The sequence below is a fragment of the Oculina patagonica genome, chromosome 7 (assembly GCF_052425735.1).
Source record: "Oculina patagonica isolate OP01 chromosome 7, crgOcupat, whole genome shotgun sequence".
In the NCBI taxonomy this organism is placed as follows: domain Eukaryota; kingdom Metazoa; phylum Cnidaria; class Anthozoa; order Scleractinia; family Oculinidae; genus Oculina; species Oculina patagonica.
Genome location: NC_135764.1, coordinates 28,137,453 through 28,160,068, shown reverse-complemented (window position 1 = coordinate 28,160,068; position 22,616 = coordinate 28,137,453). Strand labels below are relative to the sequence as shown.

Sequence of the window (22,616 nt, the reverse complement as noted above, 5' to 3'; positions counted from 1 at the left end):
GTTAATTTCCTTTATTGGGAAGTAATTTTTTCTTCAATTCGCGTTAATTTCAGATACCTTAATTAACACAAGCGTTAATTTCCTATAATAAGGTACTACCCTAAAACTTTTTCGCACAGACATTTTTGACATTTAATACAAAAGACCACAATCACTTGCAATATAACAATAACGTTTAATTTTCATTTCTTTGTTGTAGAAATATCTGTTTTCTAATTTACAATATTTTTCGTTTAAAAACACTGTGCATCTTTCATATATACACGGTCAAGAACATTATATTTATTATAAATGTACAGAAACTGGAAATGTAGCTTTTGATCATATTTTTTACTCAACGTGAAAAATTTCAAACATCAGAATGACTTCCTCGTATTAAACTTAACTACGTCACATGGCATGTGAGATCGTGTCGCAGGCTAACGTCATCCTTGTCGGGACCCAACCTGTCTGTCATTAAATTCGTCCAATCAACACTGATCATGGTATTGTGTTTACTTGTAAAGCAACCACTTTGCATGCATGGCAGACTTTTTATCTTCTGCTATGCAAATTGAAAACGCAAATACAACATTGTTGAAAACAAAAACGATTAAAGTTGCTCAAGGCAACCTTACACCAGTATTAACTATGAACAATTAAGCCACTAAATTGCCTGTGCAGTTAAAGTTCACAGTCTGATGTGGGTGGTGGCCTAAGTGATGTAGTGATCTGGACAAGCTATATTCATCTACGGTCCGCAGTATGGGTAGTCACGGCGTGCATGCTCCATGGTAAACTCTGGCTTTGTGCCTTGTTTAGCGTCTTTGCATAACTGGATCACAAGAGCTGATGACAAATAGGTGGCGTGCCAATCACAACCCTCGTTCCCAGTGCCCTCAACCTGGCTGTCAACTTCCTTCAAGGAGCGGCCATGTTTTCTGATGTCCTTAATGAGCCATTGCACATCATTTATAGGTCTGAATCAACAGAAACATATCAACTATTCAGTCACAGAATCATGTTTATTAGTGAAATAGACTCACTACACTCACGTATCTGCACTTTGCCCATCTCCAGACTGAGGTATTACCCACAAGCCTAGCAGTTAACAGCTGTTTTTTCCTCTTCAGCCGGACTCATCAGCACTGTGCAAGCTGGATAATGAAAGAACGTTCTTATTTCTCCCACCTTAGTGATCCAACACTTGTGGTACAAAAGGTGAATCTCATTCTCTGCAGATGAGCTCGCACACCAGTACTCTTAGCCGGACTACCATTGAGGTAGTCTATTATTATTATTATTATTATCATTATTATCATTATCAGTATCATTATCATTATGCATAACAATGACAATCATAATAAACCATCATGTTGTCATCATCATAAAGGAATGAAAAGTCTGCATCGAGCCTAGTGACCCGTACAGGCTGGAGCTTATCCCGGTTTGTGTTGCATGAAGCAACTAGGAGTATTTCTACTCCCTCCTGGATGGGATGCTAGTTCAACGCAGGGTTACCCTGACCCCAGCATTAGTTCGCTGGTACCTATTTATGCATGTGGGTGGAGAGAGGCACTATGAGTGTAAAGTGTTTTGCCCAAGAACACAACATACTGAACATAGCCAGGCTTAAACCGGACCACTTGATCTGCAGTAAGAGTCAGTTAAGGTAGTAGTCACCTGGATGGTGTGTTGTCCCAGCTGCCTCCATTTTTTATTGCAGCAGCAAGATCAAGTTCAGAGAACTCCACTCCGCCATTGTAATCCTCCCTAAGTTGAACCTCTTCAAGATCGCAGTCTCCATAATCATCACCACCACTTCCATCAACACGGACATCAATGGCTAATAGTTTTAGTTCAAACTTTGCTTCAGAGAGTAGTTGATAGAGGTACGCATCTCTACCCTTCAGGTTCTGAAAATACAGAAAATAAGGACATTTTTTCAATAAAAATAAATGTAAGCTGCAAGATCAGAGCTTGTCTCGGTTTCAGTAGCATGAAGTGACTAGGACCATTTCCCCCTTACGCTAGATGTGATTATGTAGTCCATTGCTAGGTTACCCAGGCCACTAACATCAAATTTCTAAGACCCATTTGTACACCTGGGAAAAGCGAGGCACTCAACGTCATCATGCCCATTAAAAAATTATATGATCTGACCAAGGCTCGGATCCAGACTGATTGATCCAGAGTCCAGTGCAATTAACATTAAGCCAACCACAGGCGGCCCAGGCTCTCTCGTTAATTATTTGTTAATTATTTGGGTTTTGGGACGTTTATTCCTCACTTGCCACTTGCCGCTGACGCCCCCTACTAAAACCAAAGAAAAAGTCTTTTTCTTTGTCTAGTAGGGGGCATCAGCGGCAAGTGAGGAATAAAACCCCTCAAAATCACACAAAAACAGACAAACAACAATAGGTAAGTGATCTTTATTTATATGGCTTACAGTTTATTGTAATTTAGGAACAAAAGATCTCAAATTCGTCCATTTATGGAGCATATTTTTCGATCGCTTGAGTCGAACCGACAACGACCGTTGCAAATAATTAACAAATAATTAACAAGAGAGCCTGGGCCGCCTGTGAGCCACCATATGCCAATGAGGACAATACTCGATATCGGTAAAATTAAATAACACACAGGTTAAGAGAAATTTTGCTTTTATATACTGCAGCCATAGTTTCAATTGTTTCTCTTGCGAAGCATTTAGCTTAGAACATCCATTTTGAATTTTTTTTCTAAACAAGCAATCTGAAGCAAAACAATTGTTAAAGTTTTGCAAAATTCTTTTCTTAATATAATTAAGAACAAAACATCAAATTGGCATGGTGCTGCAAGCACAACTTGTCGCTCAAAAGCTTTACTGAAAAGTTCACACAATGATGTTTTACTTAAATTTATTATTGATAAAAATTTGAAAAAGTTATTTTGTCACCATAAATTTTTTTCACAAAATTCACCCCCCAAAAAAACAGTTTCCATATTGTTGCTTCTGCATTCAGTTTCCTTTAATAAACATCTGGTAAAGGAATTTCTGCTTCCCATTCATTGTTCAAATTACAGGTAGTTATGATACACCATATATTTATTGAGTAAATAATTCCAATTTAGACAATACCTCTGGTTTGAGGGACTTTGGAGTATATTTGTGCTCCATGAGATAACCTGCATTGTAGTACTTCTGGTATTCATCATCATCTTTCTGTGCCAGATACTCCTGTATCTTTTTGAGGTTCTGCACAATGGGATGTTCTTCACCGGGGACAGGAATTACTAGCTTAAAGCCTTGTCCACTGTGAAAAAATACAAGTTGTTACATAGTGTTACAATCAAAGCGACGTAATTGGAAGTGGAGTTGGAGTTGGAAGCATAAGTGGCGTTCGGTAATAAAAAAAACTGAGTCCCTATCGCAATCAGTTAAGCACAACAAAATTAGAATTGGATAGGTCAGAAGGTTTCTTTTTTCTTGGGTTTCTGCTTCTCAACTTCAGTTCCATCGTCATTTTGATTTCGACTAGATCATAAGGTTCTAATATGCCTTCAATTCTGCTTCGGTTTTCTGCTTCGGTTTTCTGCTTATAATATTACATGTTACTAGCGAGAATTAGCCTTACAGTGTGACGCGCCTTACCGTGGCCACCAAACAAACTTTTTTACAAGTGTAATCTTGTAATATTTTACGTTTTCACTGCGTTTTGTCGATAAATACGATGCAACAAGTTTCCATTTGATCCTACTCAACTTTGCAAGGAGGCGTGTTTGTCTAACAAATAATAATATAATGAAAGCACAGTTGTAAAAAAGTTTGTTGGGTGGCCACAGTAAGGTGCGTCACGCTATAAAATTTAAAAAGGACAACTTAAACTGCGGTTTTTACCAGACACAATTTAGTTCCGGTGGTAACGAAAACGAAGACCCCGAAAACGAAGACCTAAGACCTAAGACCCATACGAAAACTAAGACCCGTACGAAAACTAAGACCTAAGACCCATACGAAAACTAAGACCCGTACGAAAACTAAGACCTAAGACCCATACGAAAACTAAGACCCGTACGAAAACTAAGACCCATACGAAAACTAAGACCCATACGAAAACTAAGACCCGTACGAAAACTAAGACCCGTACGAAAACTAAGACCCGTAGGAAAACTAAAACCCATACGAAAACGAAGACCCGTACGAAAACGAAGACCCGTATATACGAAAACGAATACCCGGCAAAAACCAGCGTTACCCAGAGTTGCGTGACCTTAATAATAGTTTACCATTCTCACTCATTAATCATGCCGCTCATTGTCTGGCGTGGATCAGATATGGGAAAAGATTGTGGCCGAGGCAATGAGCGACTGGGTGAGAAAGCACTATAGCTGTGTATTACGTCGCCGAAGGGGAGGTGGGAGGGTCGGGTCTTAGTTTTCGTATGGGTCTTAGTTTTCGTATGGGTCTTAGTTTTCGTACGGGTCTTAGTTTTCGTATGGGTCTTAGGTCTTAGTTTTCGTATGGGTCTTAGGTCTTAGGTCTTCGTTTTCGGGGTCTTCGTTTTCGTTACTACCATTTAGTTCCTAGGGATTGAGTGGGATAAGCCAATATTGGTGCATAGCTAGGGAAGTTATAATTAGTTACTCAAAAAGTGACTTCACAATTAATCTAAGTGCTGCATATATATGTACCTGTATAGATGATAAATCAGTGTGATGCGATTTCCAGAGGTTATCTCTTTTATTTCATGTTCAACATCAGTATAGAAAGCAGCCCATTGACACTTGGTAGTCGCTTGTCCAGGGTCGAAATTGTAACAGCGCTCCTTTCCCAAGTGGCGCACCAATAACTCACCCCCTTTGTGCTTGACGGGCAATGATAGAACAAGGGTCCCAAAGTGGTTTTCATCCTTTTGCGTGTCTCTGTGTGGTAGGAAGAATGATCCCTTCTCATACACCAACATTTTATACAGCCTGAGTTGCACATTTTTGGATTTCAGTCCAGGTGCCAGAACACCACAAGCTTCAGTCTTAAGCTCATCAAAAGCCTTGTTCCAAGTGGGATTGTTACTAACTGTGAACTCTTCAGGATTCAGCTGCCAACATGACCTAACTGTTGTATCAACAACTGTCTCCTCATTTCTGCCAAATGGAGCCTGACTACACAGACCAATCAGATCTTGGATGGAGATAGCTGTGCGATTAACAGTGTTCTTTTTTCCCTCCGTGAAGGAAGGATCGAGGAAAGTGTAAGAAGCTTTTAGACGAATGTCAGGAACTGCAGGACATACACCTGTTTGGAAAGAAACACAAAGTTGTCTCAAAACAGAAAAACATATAGCCGGGATTCTCAGCACAACAACCAACTACAGCTGCAATCAAACAAAATCTGACAAGACCCTATGAATGAATTTTTAAAATTCCCCGTCTTTTCCCTGATTAACATAAAATTTCCCTGACCAGATAATATCTGATGAAGCAACAGTATCCAGTATTAGTCACTTCCTAAACACAACACAACATCTGAGATCACAGAGACATGGAGTGTTTTCCTTCAGCCTTCAATGATTATTAAATTCATATACCACCTCAGGGCTCGTACACTTTTTCAGGCCAAAAATTTAAGGACTTTTCAAGGACTTTCCAGGACCCTTCTTAGAAATTCCAAGGACTTTTTTTTCATTAAATTTACCCCAAATAAACGGTTGATGTGCTTGCTGAAGAACTAAAAAAATCGCTTATTTTGGCGGTCTTCTCATTGCCTTGAAGCCTTTTGACGTTCAATAAAAAAATCAAGGACTTTCAATTAAGGACCGAAAACCAATTTCAAGGACTTTCAAGGCCTTGAATTTTTATTTTGAGATTCAAGGACTTTCAAGGACTTTCAAGACGTGTGTAACCCTGTATACTAGTTAATCGGGTGTTATAATTTACAATTATAATTTATAATTATAGTTATAATTTATAATTTGGCGGGTAATGGTTTGAACATTCCCATCTTTAGCACTTAATTTTATTGCAGCTTCACAAATAATGCTTAGATTAAACTTTTAGTACAACTTTGCGAGGGTTTAACCAATGAGCAAATTAAAGTCACCTGTTGGTAGGGTTTAGAGCCACCTTAAATTTATGAAAAATTATAAATGTATGTAGCTCCAATATTTCCTGCCTAGAGGCTTTACAAAATTGTTCTTTCTGTTTATTAGATAGAAATTTATCAAAAACAAGAACTTCCACTGAGTACGTTAAATAACCTAAAAAGGTCCAAAAAGGTTAATTTTGACCTTGTAATTATGATGTTGCCATGGCAATGAATTTTGACTTTAAGATGACTTAGATTTGTTCATTTGTAAAACTTGCACAAGTTTGAACACTTGATACAACACTCCTAAACACTATACACAGAAAGTAGTTAAGATTGAGTGCCGTTAACAAACTTTAATCATCCTGGCACTAGTACAGTACACCTGGCTGCTTATGATCAAGGTTGACTAACCTGAACAAGAGAAGTCTCCAGGACATACATTGCCCTGAACAAGATCTGTAAGCTTTTTAAACTCTTCTTCTAAAAACTGATCTTCAAATTTTTCTTCATCAGAGTCATATCCTGCCATCCTGGACTACTGCTAAAATACAGCACAGACAAAGGATAAATGTTCAGCACCTGAGCACAGATCAGGGTTAGTTAGTACAGACTGTGTTTCGTGCGAGACTCAAGTAAACATGCCACGTGGAGATTGCCCAGTATAGACTAAAAACCGTCTTCAATATTAGTCAGAAGTAAAACATGGGGCCATTCCATTTTTTATTCACACCCCCTGTTTGCAAGGTTAGTCAAAATTTACCCCCTAAAAAAGATCAAAGTGCCAACATGATCCCCCCCCCTCAGAAAAACTTGAACTTTCTTAACCCCATCAGAAAAAAAAAATCCAACTTTCCCCCTAAATCCTTAAAGAATATTTGAAAGATCAAAGACTAAAGACTCGTCAACAGGGGAAGGGGGTGGGGTGAACATATTACTTACTTTCTAGATAAGAGAAATTTCAGCCATGTGCTTAAATTTCTGGTGATGTATTTGATACAAATTAGCAAGATCAAGCGTGGCTTATAAATGTGATAGTTATAACTGTATGGACAAAAAGCGATACAGAGGCAAAACTACAGTAGATTTGGATCGGAGCTGCAAGACTTCGGTGACAAGAGGGTCGTACGTGACTTGAGTAATTGAGTTGTATGGTGTTGCAGTTGAGTTCGAAGTGGAGAGCATTTTGGAAGTTTTCGATTGGAATTCGACTTCCAGGCTCACTGATTCGGTTACCAAGAAACTAAATTGCAATATAGCACAATAAATATTCTCATAATGGGCTACATACCGCAATAATCAGCAAAGAAATCACCAAAACACAACTTCAAATTTTCGCTCGTGTCAGCTGTGTCACTTGTATGAAGAGCGCGCCAAATCGATCACGTGACTAACAGCAGCGGATCATGTGACATTAAAAGAACCAATGGCAAATCATGATTATTCCGCTAATTGGGGAAGGACCATTATTTTCTTGGAGGGGGGGGGGGGATGAAAAATTTTCCTCTGCAAACGTTTTATTTAGTTAACGCACCTATGGAAATATTTTTTTCGAAATGCTAACAATTTTTTTGTTATAAATATCGTGTTTGCAAACAATTTATTTTGTCTTTCTAGGTCCTGCAAACAATTTTTTTCAATATTTTTTATCCCCCCCCCCCTCCAAAAAAATAATGGTCCGTCCCTTAGACGACAGAAATCATACAACAGAACTATTCAATTTTTGCGTAAAACGTGATTAAGCCAGTTTTACTTTCCGTGAAACGTAATCATTTCTTTTGTTTCATAGGTTTCGAGATTTCAATGGGTTCGTGGTTTCAAACATTTCATAGTTTCATTGATTTCATGTTTTGCTGTTTCATTGGTTATCTTTTTGAGGGGGGGGGGGGGTAATTAATTTCCAAACAAAATTTCTGGAAAGAAAAAAACGGCAGAAAAAAATCGTGCAATGAGAGCCATAGAAAAAAAAAAAAAAAAATTAAAAAAAAATGCACGACTTGTAGGTGAAAAATTGCCCAGCCCCACCCACCCTCCCTCTCAAAACAAGAAATAATGGACCATCCTATCCGTCCTTTTAATGTAAGAAATGGCTGTTTTGTTCATTCGCAAGGTGTCTCTCTGTAATCTGCAATAAAGTGGTTTATCGAACAAGCCCAAAGGGGTTTCAAATTCTCGGAGACCCAGGGGCAGATTTTCTGCTTTAGTTTATTTCCCCCCCCCCTCCCCCCACCCGAACTGACCCCTAAGTCTCCGAGGAAAGAGGTTTTATGGCAGTCACAGACATCAGTTTTCAACATACTCTAACTTTTACCTGAAAAAAATCAACTTCCCCTTACCAAAAAGTCTCATTAATTAGATTCAGCATTCAGCCTCCATTTCCAAGAGAAAAAAAAAACAACATGAGATCACATTGACAATAAAAAAAAAAAAAAAAAAAAAAAAAAAAAAAAAAAAAAACCCATAATGAAATAATTTTTGCCAGTATTGAAAGGTAACTGGCATTACATCAGCACAATTTTATTCTTTCCTAACCATTTCCTGAAATTGTGGCAAAATTTACCCTGGTTTTGTGCCAAGATGTAATTAAACTTAATCCCTATCATTTGAAAAATTCTCCATTATTACCTGGAGGTAACGCACATCCATATAACAGACCATTATCACAGTATAATAATAAAGTTTTATTTACAATTTATCTTATGGGAAACAAAACTATTTTCTCATTTTATTTTATAGTATAATTTCTCTCTTTAAAAAATGTTTTTCAAATTATAATTTTTAAAAAACTGTTACAACATTTAGAAAAATATGATAATAATTTTTAACTTGCTGCAAAAAATATCAAACATGAGAAAAGGTTGAAATACTTTCTCATACATCATAACTGCGTCTTAACCTGCCTTTCATTGAATTTCCAATCATCAACACTAATATTGATTCACTCATCAACAAAGTAACAGAATTGATCTCGAAAGACAATTCATCTAGGGGCCACAGTAAGGATAAGGGCGGCGTGCATGCTCCATGGAAAACTTCCTCTTTGTGCCACGCTTAGCGTCTTTACCCAACTGGATTATAAGAGCTGACGTCATGTAGGTAGCATGCCAATCACATCCCTCGTTTCCAGTGCCCTGAATCTGGCTGTCAACTTTGTTCAAGGAGTGGGCATGTTTTTTGATATCTTTGATGAGCCAGTGTACATTTTCTATTGGCCTGAAATAACAGCAACATATTGACTAGTCAATTTTTTTCCTTCTTAAAATGCCTTGTTTACCTTTCATAGGCTGACTACACACTTTGCCTGAAATACACCTAACTGCGATAAGGTTGTCAAAGAAAAAAGGTGAATAGGAATTCATTAGCATAGTTTCTTAACTAGTAACATTTACAGAAACCTCATGAGTTTTTATCTGTGCACACTTTGAGTACACTTTTTATGATGTAATAAGGTAAATAATGATTTACATTCTTATTTTGAGGCATTTTGAGGCCATTTGTACAAATAAATTTCACTTTTTCTTTTTTTGTTCTCTGACAACCTTATATTTGCATCTAAAATAAGTAATACCTTTTTTCTCCATATATTATGTGCAATGTCTGTATACTAACAAAGATATAATTATTAAAGCTTCAGCCTGTCAATGTTTATAATATTTATATTATTTGGTCATACCAAGGGGATGTCCAAAGTGGAACAAACCATATTATACGTATAGTAATAACAGTGAAAACTGTTTTAAATGTGCTAGGTGATTTACCATCCACGTCCAAGCAAACCATACTTTGACATTTTCAAAAAAAAAACCATGGATGGTGGCAGATTGCAAAGAAGCATACCGGTAAGTGGCCCATCTTAAATTTGCTTTTCTCAGCCGACTATTCGGCCAATGATCCCATGTTGATTTTGTAAGCACAATTTGTTGTTTCTAGCCTCCACGGCAATGATGCTTGCCTCCTATGATATTTTTTTATCCATCAACTGACCCAAAATGAGGAAACACATTCGACAGTAAACGTAGAAAAAAAGGGGGGATAGCCTTGTTGCACTCTGTATTAATTTATCATCACCATCATCATCATCATCATCAAGATTCATTGGGTATTCACCTGGATGGCGTTTTGTCCCAGCTGCCTCCATTTTTTACTGCAGCAGCCAGATCAAGTTCAGAGAACTCCACCCCGCCATTGTACTCCGACAGAATTTCAACGTCACTTAGATCACAGTCTCCCTCATCATCATGGCCACTTCCGTCAACACGAACATTAATGGCTAACAGTTTCAATTTAAACTTTGCTTCAGAGACTAGTTGATAGAAATATGCATCTCTACCCTTCAGATTCTGAATGTAAAGGGGAAAAAAAAATCATTCAAATCCCACAAATAATTATAACAATCTAAGCTGTACGGTGTTGTAAACAGCACATACTAAAATTCAAAACAATGAAACAAAAGCACCGAAACAAAACAACTGAAACCACCGAAACAACCAAAACAAAAAGTAACCACCGAAACAACCAAAACACATTTACAATATACCGGTACATCAGTGTATTACTGAGAGCTAAACACTAACAGGTTAACCGGAGTGCTATACAGACTAACCATGCAGTGTTTCCGTTTAGCCTAAATCCTGCTGGGCTTAATAACACTCTGGTTAGCCTACATAGCACCTCAGTTAGCCTGTTTAAGGTTAGCTCTCAATAACTGTAATGGGTTTTGCTTGTTTCAGTAATTTGGTTTTGTTTTGCTTGTTTGAGCCATTTTGGTTGTTTCTGCAGTTTTGTTTTGGTCCTTTGGGTTGAAGTATTTCAACTAATACTCCCCCCTTGATCAGGGCTGTCACTAAGAGCCGGGGGCCGTGGATTTTCCCCGGCTACGACTTTGAGCCCTGGCTACTTTGATACAAAACCAGAACATTGGAAAGCGAAAAAATTAATACATCAAATGACAAAATTGTGAATTAAAAAACAAACCAATAGTTTATTACCGGTAGTACAAATTATTATTCACCTTTTAAAGAGAGCAATTTACCATTATTTCATGCGAGACTGTGATTGAAAACGCGTAAATGTTGAACAATGCAATCTTCCTTTAAAAGCGTGTGATTTTACGACGTGTTAGTTTCATTTGGATTCTCTTGTTGTCGGAGTTTCTGGTTCCACGTGAAAATGTCATTGAAAAAACGGAAGGCAAAAGTGATTTAAATAAACGAAGAAAACTGGATTCCTTCTTATCTTCCGGCTCTGCTTCAAGGTAAGATTATGTTGAACTGCAGAAAAAACAGTTTGGGCTTCAGCATTTCTCTTCCAAATCGATCATGGGGATGATGTGTGAAAGAATTTGCACAAGACGTAGACTTGCCATAGTTGAACTATAAACACTTTCTACACAAAAAAAGTCGGCAATCAGTTAACTTCAAACTTGCAACATTATGCATGTGTGTCCTCCTCTTGCCCGTTTTAATGCTGTTTTAATCAGCTACGCCTGCACATCAATAAACCACATCAATAAACACAGATCAGTCGTACAGGGCTTGTATATGCGTTCCAGTTATTACTTTGTCCGAAAAAATTTGGCTTGTCCACATATTCTACATAGGTGCAAAAAGTTTGGTTGTGTGAATTTCTCAAAGCAGCGGTTTTGGTTCAAGAAAAGCAAGCAAAAACAAACCATTTTGATGTTCCTAACATGTTCTCGACGCCATGTTTTTTTGGGTTGTCCTAAAACCCGGAATGCCGGAAACCCAGAATGCCGGAAATCCGGATAATAAAGCCTGGAATCCTAAAACCCGGAATGACCTTTTTGTGTACGCCTTTTTTCAATAAAATACGTGGAAATTTGTTGTTTTTTTTTATTTTTTGTTTTTTATTATTTTTTTTTTTTTTGGGGGGGGGGGATTTGGAAGTTTGTTACGAGTTTCCAATTACGTTGCGAGTTAGCGACTCAAATTGTCAATTTCGATACAAAGTTCCAAACTTCGGCCCGACTGAACTTCGCAATTTAGCTAGTTGAGGAGAAACAAAACATGTTGTTTCAAAGTCATGGCGATATCTGAACTCGATGATTTTAAAGGAAACAAGTTACGGCGGGAATATTCCAGCGATTATTGCGGCTCAAGTTGCACAATATTTGTTTGACGAACAAGCAGGACGGCAATAACAACCTTTCTTTTTACAGTTTGTGAGCCTTTTATATTTTTTTATGGCTTTTTCCGAACGATTAAGCGTAGCAAAGCCCTTGTTGATAACATAACTACAGAAGGTTTTAATCTGCACAAGTTAACACAATGTAAGGTTTTTATTGACGTCAACTATTTGGTCAAACAAATGTTTTGCAACTTGAGCCGCAAGAATCGCTGGAATATTCCCGCCATAACGTGTTTCCTTTAAAATCATTGAGTTCAGATATCGCCATGACTTTGAAACAACATGTTTTGTTTCTCCTCAACTAGCTAAATTGCGAAGTTCCGTCGGGCCGAAGTTTGGAACTTTGTATCGAAATTGACAATTTGAGTCGCTAACTCGCAACGTACCGGTAATTGGAAACTCGTAACAAACTTCCAAATCCCCCCCCCCCCCCAAAAAAAAAAACAACAACAACAACAAATTTCCACGTATTTTATTGAAAAAAGGCGTACACAAAAAGGTCATTCAGGGTTTTAGGATTCTGGGCTTTCTTATCCGGATTTCCGGCCTTCTGGCATTCCGGGTTTCCGGCATTCCGTGTTTTAGGACAACCCTGTTTTTTTGCTCTTGCTCACGAGTTACTTTCACTCATTCCCAGTCTTCCTCGACTTCTCTTTTCTGTCACGCCATTAGTCACAAGTCAGGCCGTTTCAAATCCCAGAATACACAATAACTTTCAAAACCTTGTCAGAGTCTTGTTGAATGCCGTAGAGAAAGAGAAAGTTGTAGGTTACAGTGGTGTAAAAACTGCATATAAACCAATTCATATTGGGAACAATTTTGTTGTTTCCTAAACCCTACTCTCCCCCCCCCCCCTCCCCAAACCCCCAATCCTAGAAAAATCTTGTCCCCCGGCTACATTTTTCATTTCCCCACCTACTTGAAAAATTAGTGACAGCCCTGCTTGATGGGATGCTAGTCCATCACAGAGTTACCCCCAGCATTGAATTAAAATTTGCTTGTTACCATATACACCTAGGAGGAGAGGGGCACTGTGAAAATAAAGTTTCTAGTATAATATCATAGGTGACAAATTACTCCTTAATTTTGGCACGAAGTTTTAACGTTAATTTATATTTTCACATGTGAAATTATAAAATTGCCATAGCAACGTAGTTAGTGACAAGATGGCGTCCGTAATAAAAGATGTTTTAAAGCTTAAACTTTGTACATTTCCGCTTGAATTTCATCTTAGCCAGCTAGCCTTGGCCATTCAATAAAACTTTTGATGATATTTTATATTTCAAAACGTCAAAACAACTTCAAGACTTAAGCCAATTACATAAATGGCATCGAGCAGATTTTTGAGCGTTTTACACGGGCGCCGTTTTCTGTTCATTCAAGACAAACTATGGTTTATAATGTGAGAATTGACAGTTGATTCATCTTTGAAACTTTTTGTCAACAGCAAAAAGGAATCTCTAAAAGGTTTTCTTCAAAGACTAAAAAACTTGTGAACTTGAGCAAAATGTATGCTTTCAACTTTTCAAAGCTTGGAGTTCGCGATGCAATATACCAGTCAAAAACCTACGATTGCAAGCGTAATTTGTCACCTATGATATTAAAATGTAATCAAATGGTAAACTCGTGAAATTAGGAAATAATTTCACTTGCATTTTGTCAAAATGCTAATAATTTCCCGAGCCTTTAGGCTCGGGAAATTATTAGCATTTTGACAAAACGCGCGTGAAATTATTTCCTAATTTTACTCGTCACCATTTTGATTACCAATACTAAGAACACAACACAGTGACCTGGCAAAAGCTTAAATTTGGACCACTTAGTCTCACACATCAATTGTACATCCAGGTGCCCTTAATAATTTATTATTGTTACCATCCAATGGAGGAAAATCTGTTTTCCATGCATTGTGCAAATTACCTACCAGTACTATAGTTAGATGAGTAAAGAACAAGTAGTTCGTTTAGACAATACCTCTGGTTTGAGAGACTTTGGTGTATATTTGTGCTCCATAAGATAACCTGCACTGGAGTACTTCTGGTATTGTTCATCATCTTTCTGCACCAGATACTCCTGTATCTTTTTTAGGTTCTGGACAATAGGGTGGTCCACACCAGCTACAGGGGTTACCAGCTTGAAGCCTTTTCCGCTACGAAATGCAATAACACCCATGTTAATGATTTGTCACTGGTTTAAACAACACAACAAAACAATATTTAGAGGTGCAGTACCTGTACAAATGATAAACCAGAGTGACGCGATTCCCAGAGGCTATCTCCTTTATTTCGTGTTCAACATCAGTGTAGAAAGCAGCCCATTGACACTTGGTAGTCACCCGTCCAGGGTCCAAATTGAAGCTTCTCTCCTGCCCCATGTGACGCACAAATAGCGTACCCCCTTTGTGCTTCACAGGCAATGACAGAACAAGGGTTCCAAAGTGGTTTTCATCCTTCTGTGTGTCTCGATGTGGCAGGAAGAACGAGCCCTTTTCATACACCAACAGTTTATAGAGCTTGAGCTGAACATTTCTGGACTTAAGTCCAGGAGCGAGAACACCACTAGCTTCAGTCTTTAGGTCATCAAAGGCTTTGTTCCAAGTTGGACTGTTACTAACAGTGAACTCTTCAGGATTCAGCTGCCAACATGACCTAACTGTTGCATCAACAACAGTTTCCTCATTTCTGCCAAATGGAGCCTGACTACACAGACCAATCAGATCTTGGATGGAGATAGCCGTGCGATTAACAGTATTCTTTTTACCCTCCGTGAAGGAAGGATCAAGGAAAGTGTAAGAAGCTTTGAAGCGAATGTCAGGAACAGTAGGACATACGCCTGTTAGGAAATAAGCACAAAGTCATCTCAAAAACAGAAAACATAATTGCCGGAATTCTCAGCACAACAACCAACTACACTTGAGAGTTGAGCCTACCGCACACTAGAGCATCTAGCTGAGCTACCAGTAATCGCCTCGCGTGCCATTTGCTCGGCAGATTTCTCTCGTGTGCGGACCGTTTTTCGTGAGAATTTTGCCTCGCGAGGCCTTGAGGAAAATATCTATCGTGTTTGATATTTTTTGCCTCGCGAGGCAAGATCCTCAATGTGTGCGGGCGACATGAGAAACTTGCTCAGCCAGATATATCAACTGACCAATAAACACACGCAGAATGCTCACGTGCTTCAACATGGCGGCTTCTGAATCAAACTTGCTAAGCACTTTCCTCACTGTCTGCGGCAAAATGTGCAGTGAATAAATGGCTGAGCAAACAGGCATGTGAGGTGAATAGCTCAGCTAGTTGCTCTAGTGTGCGGCTGGCTTTACGGTGCAAGTACACAAGAATCACCCAACTTTTTCCTGATTAGTAAAACAAATATCTGAGCTTATAATGACCTGTGAAGAGTTTAAAAGTGTGATCCCTTTTTATATAATTAGTTCACATTCCTTTGTGTAGATTATCTAACCAGTATGCTAGGATAGCTTCTGAGCTTTTAACCTCTTTAATTTGCTGCGAATCAGGAGTATATGTTTTTTAATTAACCACTTTTAAGTGGACAACCCCTATAAAGCAGTCACTTATAAAGTTTAACTAGTAATAACCTAATGAGATCACACTTATTACAACCCCACTAAACATACTTTGCAATGTTATATGCAGAAAGTAGTTTAAATTAAGTACAGAACTTAGAGAACTTCATGCATGGCAATAGCTCAGAACAGTGTTTATGACAGGGATGTCACTGAGGGCCAGCTGAAGGCTAAGTTAACGAGCTGAAATCGAGCTTAAATCTGGCTGAAATTTGAAATGTCAACCTAGATTAAAGAAAACTTTTAGAGCTACTATTAGGCCTGAAAAGCCAGCTGAGCTTGTTGGTGACCTGGCTTAGTGTTTTCTTAGCTATGTGTACATCCCTGTTATGAGCAAGATTGACTAACCTGAGCAAGAGAAGTCTCCAGGACATACATTACCCTGAATAAGAGCTGTAAGCTTTTTATACTCTCCTTCAACAAACTTATCTTTAAACCTTTCTTCATCAGACTCAGATTCAGAGTCATGTTCCTCCGCCATCTTGGACTACTGTTAAAATACAACATACAAGGAATGAATTTTAAGCATGGTTTAAAATTAATGCTTTGTTTTTTTACTACAAAGGTAAACTCAAATCAAAATATGGCATCTCAGATTTCAGACAAATGTATGTAAAAAAAAATATATATATATATATATATATATATATATATATATATATATATATATTTTGTGGCTTTCCTTGCAAGACTACATTTCCTCAAATTTGATCAAAAAACTCGTTTACCCGGTATCTGGAGTTTTAATTTGTAGTTTTCCGTTAATTCACAGACTTTTCCCATACATTTGCTGTAAATTTTGCCGTGTTTGCCTCCCAACCAAGATGGGCAACAGAAACCGTGAAAAGGTCTGACTACAGTCGGGGGGGACAAGAGCCAGTTGATGGCGACATCACTTTTCCAAGAAGTGATGTCGCGTTTTTGTCTCACAAAGAAAAAAGAAAGATAAGGGTTAAGACTTAAGCTTATCGGTCGGTATAAAACGCAGACCATGCAGACGGTGCAGACGGTGCAGACCGTGCAGACTGAGTAATTTTTTTCTTCCTTTTTTTACATTGTCTTTCACAAAACTTTTCACGAACGGTTTCCGAAGTTCATTTGAAATTTGCGAAGTTCGCTACGAACTTTAGGGGGAATTTCACTATGTAGTTGTCAATCAAATTACGAACTTCGCAACGAAATTGTGAATTTCACGTGCAGCGAAGTTGAAAGGTTGAGGAGTTCGCAAGTTGAGAAGAAGTTCGTCCAGTTTGTTTAATTTGGTGAAATGAATCCGTTCACAGTACAAGGAAAGGCAATTTCAAGTCCAGGAAGGCAAGAAATCATCTAAAGTTGGCTTCAAGGTCAAGGATTATTTTATTTAGCTTCCAGCTTGTTGAGTTTTCTTCTACTGTCAGAGAGCGCGTTACACTGTAAACATTGGAACATTTTAAGTTATAGGTAATTATATAAAACGAACGGGTCGGAAATAGCAGTTTATTTGTTAAGTTCAGGTTTCTAGTTCAATTTTATAACGTAAACAAATGCTTCGGTTGGTAGTTATGCTTTGGGAATACAGGGTTTTCTTGAGAAATCCCCCAAAATTTTTTACACTGTCCTTAATAATAAAATATAAGTAATTCGTAAATAAATACACATTTCAATTGTTCCAAAGCAAGTGTTGTTTATTAGTAAAAAAATTTTAACCAAAGCTTATTTTTTTGCAAATATAAATTATTTCAGAGGAACAGAGTTTATCACGAACAGACAGATGGCGTGACTTGCGTGTTGTGTAAACACAGAAGTATAACAACACGGAATTGAAAAGTTCTGGTTTTCCGCAGATTTTCCAAACTGATGTTTATTCAAGAAGGAAAACGTTTTTTTCTCTTTAGAAGATTTTTACGGCACACACAAACAGTTTTTTTTTTATATGTAAACCGGTTCATCTGTTGAAATTTTTTCCTTCGAAACTGCACACGGCAGAACTTGTAATTTAGGGCCTGTTTACATGGAAGGCGGGTGCCCCGGCTAACCGAGTTACCCGGCTAACCGAGCTATCCTAGGCGAGCCAACTTTTCATACGTTTCTTAAGAAAACGTATTGAAGCCTTTACATGCTAGAAGGGTAACCCGCCTTGCCGGGGCACTCGGTCTACTTGCCCGGGGCACCCTTCTAGGCGGGATAGCTTTTTGCCATGTAAACGGTTATGGCCGAGCTATCCCGGCTTGCCGGGATAAGTTTTCGCGCGTGTTTTTAAACTAAATTTGAAGTTAATGGAATAAAATGTATAAATTCTGGACCCAAACAGTGCTATTTGATCAAAATTAGTTTTATCGTCGGCTGGAAATATTTCTTTGAGCAAATTCGAAATTTTCGTGGGAATGATTATCCTAATTCACGACACAACAAATTTAATTTCAATTTGGCGGCCAAATACTGTTGAATTTCGATTGAATTTCGCCAAAAATGAACGCAGTAAATTTCTGAGAACTTGCACATCAAATTAAAATAGGTTTGAAGACGAAAAGCCTTGATTATTCAGTAAAAAGTCATATTTTTCTTCAATCATTTGGAGCTACATTGTTTTCCCACGCCGTGACACGCTTCAATGACGCTGTCTCATCTCGGGTAGAAGGGTTGTGAATTCTGCATGTAAAGGCGGGCTAGGTTTTATCCCTTCTAGCTGGGTAACTCGGTTAGCCGGGGCACCCTCCCTCCATGTAAACAGGCCCTTATTTAATTTTTTTAGTCGGGTGTCGGGTGACATTGGGAAAACTCAGTTGTAACATTCACAAACCATTTTCAGGGCAGCCTTGCTTTTTAGTCCGTTGATGTCCTGCCTTCTTGGACTTGAAATTACCTTTCCTTGTACCGTGAATGGATTCATTTCACCAAATTAAACAAACTGGACAAACTTCTTCTCAACTTGCGAACTCCTCAACCTTTCAACTTCGCTGCACGTGAAATTCACAATATATTATCTCGTTGCGAAGTTCGTAATTTGATTGACAACTACATAATGAAATTCCCCCTAAAGTTCGTAGCGAACTTCGCGAATTTCAAACGAACTTCGGAAACCGTTCGTGAAAAGTTTTGTGAAACACAATGCAAAAAAGGAAGAAAAAAAAATTACTCAGTCTGCACGGTCTGCACCGTCTGCACGGTCTGCAGTCTGCATGGTCTGACGGTTTTATACCGACCGTAAGCTTATAAACCACACATTTAAAGGCATCTTGCGAGTCTTCAAACGAGTCTCAGTAAGGCTCGGTAATCTAATATTATATAATAAGGCATAATGCCGTATGAGTACGGGAATTTAACTATGAGTAGAGCAGAACTGGGCCGGTTTTCGCAACGACTTCGGAGAGAAAAGACATACGACATACGAGAGTCGTCGTACGTGAGTAATGTGACTAGGAGTCGAGTTATCTGTCTCTCAGTTGAGGTCGCATTCAAGAGCATTCTTGTAGTTTTCGATAGAATTTCACTTTTAGACTCACTGCATCGGTTACTATAAATTTAAATTGTAATGTGGCATTATAAATATTATCATAATGGGCTACATACCGCTATAATCCGCAAAGAAATCACCAAAACACAACTTCAAAACTTCCCCTTCTGTCACTAAACGAAGAGCGCGCCACGAATAGCAGGGGGTCATGTGACATCAAAAGAACCAATGACAATCTTTACCGTCCAAAAGATCGATTTTTGACGAAAAGCAGTACCTCCGGTTGTTTTTTTTTTTTTTCTTGTTTGTTTGTTTTTGTTTTTGTTTTCTTTTTTGGGGGTATTTTTTTTTTAGAAAAGGTCAATTTTGGCACATCCATACCTATTTCATTTCACTTCTCCTTTTTAGTGCCCCGCAGTATTTGGAACTTTTGTTCTTAAGAAAGAAGGGTGGTTTGAGAAGACTGAGAAATCGGGAAAACCAAGTTCGAGAAACCAAGGGTTTGAGAAATCGGGATTGTACTGTGTGCCGTGGACAGGGCCGTTGGGACTGCTGAAATCTCTAGATTTCAGGTTTTTTGGGGGCCGAGCCTGCACCCTGACCTTCTTGTTTTGCCCGGTAGCGTGACATAAATACAATTTATGTCACGCTGTGATGATTTGTGACAACTTCAGGTGTATACTTTTGCACATTATGATAGCATTTTTTCGAGCGTTTTATCGAGACATTAGAAATTATTATTCGAGCAATTAAGTGGCATTTTCCAGGAGTTTTCCTCTTTTTTTCAGAGCAAATAAAACTACTTTTTAAGAGAAAATAAAATTTAAAAAAAAAAATCAAATGCAAAACTAATACAGCTGGGTGAAGACTGTGAAGTCAGCAGTTTTAGGGTTCAAGAGTCAAAGGCTACCGTGTTTGTTTATATGTTTGTGCTAAAAATTTGGAAAAAAAACTCTGTATAATAAACATCGTTCGAGCATTTAGCTGGACGAGATGGGTCTATCACAGGGCGAAGTGCAAGCCACTGAACTCAGGACAGGGTTGGGTGGCGAAGTATTATTGTGGCCTTATGTCCCCGACGGAACAAAGATGTCTTGTAGGTGAGTGTGGGTTAGTGTGACTTTTTGGGGGTAGACTTGGCAATTTAGTGGGAAAAAAGGAGCATAAGGCAGAGCATTTTTAAAATTTTCCCCACTTAAAGGTGGGGAAACAGGAGCATATGTACAGGAGCATACTTATGCACTCTCTGCAAGGGCTGCATTACATGTTTTTTCTTTAAAACAGTATTTCATTATCCCCCTTTTTTCTGTTTACCATCGGATGCGTTTTGTAATTTTGGGTCGATCGGTTGGATTAATAAAAGAAAAATCCTGCCAGCATCTTTGAGATTGTTTTAAACGCCAAAATCGAAGGGTGCGGCCTTTTCGCCATTGAATTTGATTTCAAAGCAAAGGGAAAATTCTCCCAATGTTCTGTTGCTATTTTGATGCTTAAAATAAAAAAAAGAACTCCATACATACAGAATCACGGCTCGATATAGGGATTTATGTTTACTTATTTAATGTTCAACAAGCTGTAAGTATGTGCTGTGATTCGATAAAAGGATACTGATTTTCCTCAGACAAAAATGGTTCTTCAGCACATGATGTAATAATAAAGTTTTATTTCAATTTTTGAACTAAACTAAGTAAATAAAATTGGCTTAAAAGGCACCTAAAATTGCTCAAGATTAGCTAAAAATCAAATAATTATATGTGCATTTTAAGAGCCACTAAAGTACGTGTAAGACCCTGGAAAACAAAAACCTATTAAATACTACAAAAAACGTAGAAGCAGGAAAAATAATTATTGCAATTAAAACAGCAAGCAATACAAAAATGCAATAAAAGACATTGCAATAAATTATAATTATTTAAAAAATTATGCAAATGCCTGGCCATTACAATGCCAAAACACACTAAAAGTGAACAATAATAAGGTAATAAGTTTTGTTTTGCTATAAAATGGCTTGCATTTTAGCAAAGACTTTTTTGGTTTAGTGCTTAAAGATACTAGCTGTTAATCAACAAAATGATGTCCAACAAAATTTTGCAACTAACTACATGTACCTATTTTTTTAGTATGGTCGGACTTCATGTCCAAGCACCAAAATGACTTAGCTTTTTGGCTGTGAAGATCCTGTTTACGGAGATCACATTCAGTTTGCCTTTTTGCAAAGTGAAAACGGCCTCTATGCAAGTATTATATAATAACCTGAATTCTACGCGCATTTTGATTGGTTCTTACTTATGATCTATTGGAGTACAGACACATAGATGACGTCACGCGGTGGTGTGACTCACGCACGTGATCAGAGTTCATAGTCCAAATCAGAGTTGTCGGCAAAGTTTTTCAAACTTGCGGGGCCACAACAAAGCAAAAAGGTTTAGTTTAATTACAAATCTTCATTCTTCAGTGAGAAACAATATGCCAAGCATCGTTTACCTTTCGAAGCATTTAACTGGGCGAAACAAGCTTGAAGAAGACAGTGAATTATTCGAGAAATTATCCGAAATCTGTATGAAAGTTTGACCGATGTTGTACAGTTGGACGACGCCACGGGAAACAAACGAATTGTGGTTGAACGCTTCAGTTAATGCTAACAGATTTGAACAACTTTCCAAATCGAAATAAAGGTTAGTTTTTTCATTGACTTTCAATTGACCATTTTTCTGTTTATTTAATCAGATTAACAGTGCTTCATGTTAACGAAAATCTAATAGTGAAATCAAAACAACTCAGCTCATCGATACGGCGGCATTGCTCACACTGAAGTGTGCTGAAGTCTTGTGTTATTATATAAAACAAATAGATTTCATTTTGCCGTGCGTCTGTTCAGTAATAGATCACAGAAGACGTCAAAATGTGGTATGAACATCAGTGACCCACTCGGCTAGCGCCTCGTGGGCCACTTCTCTGTTCATACCACATTTTGACGTCATCTGTGATCTATTACTGAACAGACGCACGGCAAAATGAAATCTATTTGTTAATTAGTACAAGCACAGGAGGCTGTTTTCCCACTGAAATAAGAGCTGTTAGTATCTACCACACAGGTGAATAGTGCTTTTCGCACGCGCTGATTGGTTAACTCGGAGGTGATTAGCAAAATACTTTTCACCTCCGAGCAGCTAAAGAGAAACAAACTGCCTTCATGTGTCGCTTTGTTTACCACAAGTGATGTTTTAGTCCCCTAGTTATTCAACTTGTGTGGTATATACTGAAACAGTAATTTATTATTCACCTTAGTCAGTGAATAATGAGGTGGTTATTTACCAAGCTGCGATATCTACCACAATTCACCTCTACCATAGGCGTACGAGGCGGGGGGGGCGAGGGGGGCTGCAGCCCCCCCAGCGCCGAAATTTTTC

At 38.2% G+C, this 22,616-nt stretch overlaps 3 protein-coding genes across 5 annotated transcripts in view; 1 reads left to right on the top strand and 2 right to left on the bottom strand.

The window, feature by feature from the left end:
- LOC144660590 (P-selectin-like) overlaps positions 1-22,616 on the top strand; it is a 179,468-nt gene that overhangs the window by 100,110 nt on the left and 56,742 nt on the right. The window lies entirely within an intron of this gene.
- On the bottom strand, positions 156-7,435 carry LOC144660614 (uncharacterized). Of its 2 annotated transcripts, none has more exons than XM_078521284.1 (6): positions 7,335-7,435; positions 6,458-6,584; positions 4,654-5,254; positions 3,101-3,275; positions 1,663-1,895; positions 156-959 (listed from the first exon to the last, which is right to left on the bottom strand). In XM_078521284.1, the coding sequence occupies exons 2-6, from the start codon at positions 6,573-6,575 to the stop codon at positions 731-733; spliced, it is 1,356 nt and encodes a 451-aa protein (XP_078377410.1). In that variant the 5' UTR covers positions 6,576-6,584; positions 7,335-7,435; the 3' UTR covers positions 156-730. The 2 variants fall into 2 exon arrangements, with proteins under 2 accessions (XP_078377410.1, XP_078377411.1); XM_078521285.1 differs by having other exon boundaries at positions 6,458-6,587; positions 7,335-7,431.
- LOC144660610 (uncharacterized) lies at positions 8,710-19,400 on the bottom strand. Its single transcript, XM_078521279.1, has 6 exons — positions 19,323-19,400; positions 16,122-16,263; positions 14,422-15,022; positions 14,165-14,339; positions 10,151-10,383; positions 8,710-9,256 (listed from the first exon to the last, which is right to left on the bottom strand). The coding sequence occupies exons 2-6, from the start codon at positions 16,252-16,254 to the stop codon at positions 9,028-9,030; spliced, it is 1,371 nt and encodes a 456-aa protein (XP_078377405.1). The 5' UTR covers positions 16,255-16,263; positions 19,323-19,400; the 3' UTR covers positions 8,710-9,027.

Bases quoted from the DNA above. Each gene is read 5' to 3' on its own strand.
- LOC144660610 (XM_078521279.1), bottom strand. From the start codon at position 16,254: ATGGCGGAGGAACATGACTCTGAATCTGAGTCTGATGAAGAAAGGTTT. The intron at 15,023-16,121 runs GTTAGTCAATCT...ATTTCCTAACAG, and splicing joins TGGAGACTTCTCTTGCTCAG to GCGTATGTCCTACTGTTCCT. The intron at 9,257-10,150 runs GTGAATACCCAA...CTGTTATTTCAG, and splicing joins TGGGACAAAACGCCATCCAG to GCCAATAGAAAATGTACACT.
- LOC144660614 (XM_078521284.1), bottom strand. From the start codon at position 6,575: ATGGCAGGATATGACTCTGATGAAGAAAAATTTGAAGATCAGTTTTTA. The intron at 1,896-3,100 runs GTATTGTCTAAA...CTGTATTTTCAG, and splicing joins CAAAGTCCCTCAAACCAGAG to AACCTGAAGGGTAGAGATGC. The intron at 960-1,662 runs GTGACTACTACC...CTGTTGATTCAG, and splicing joins TGGGACAACACACCATCCAG to ACCTATAAATGATGTGCAAT.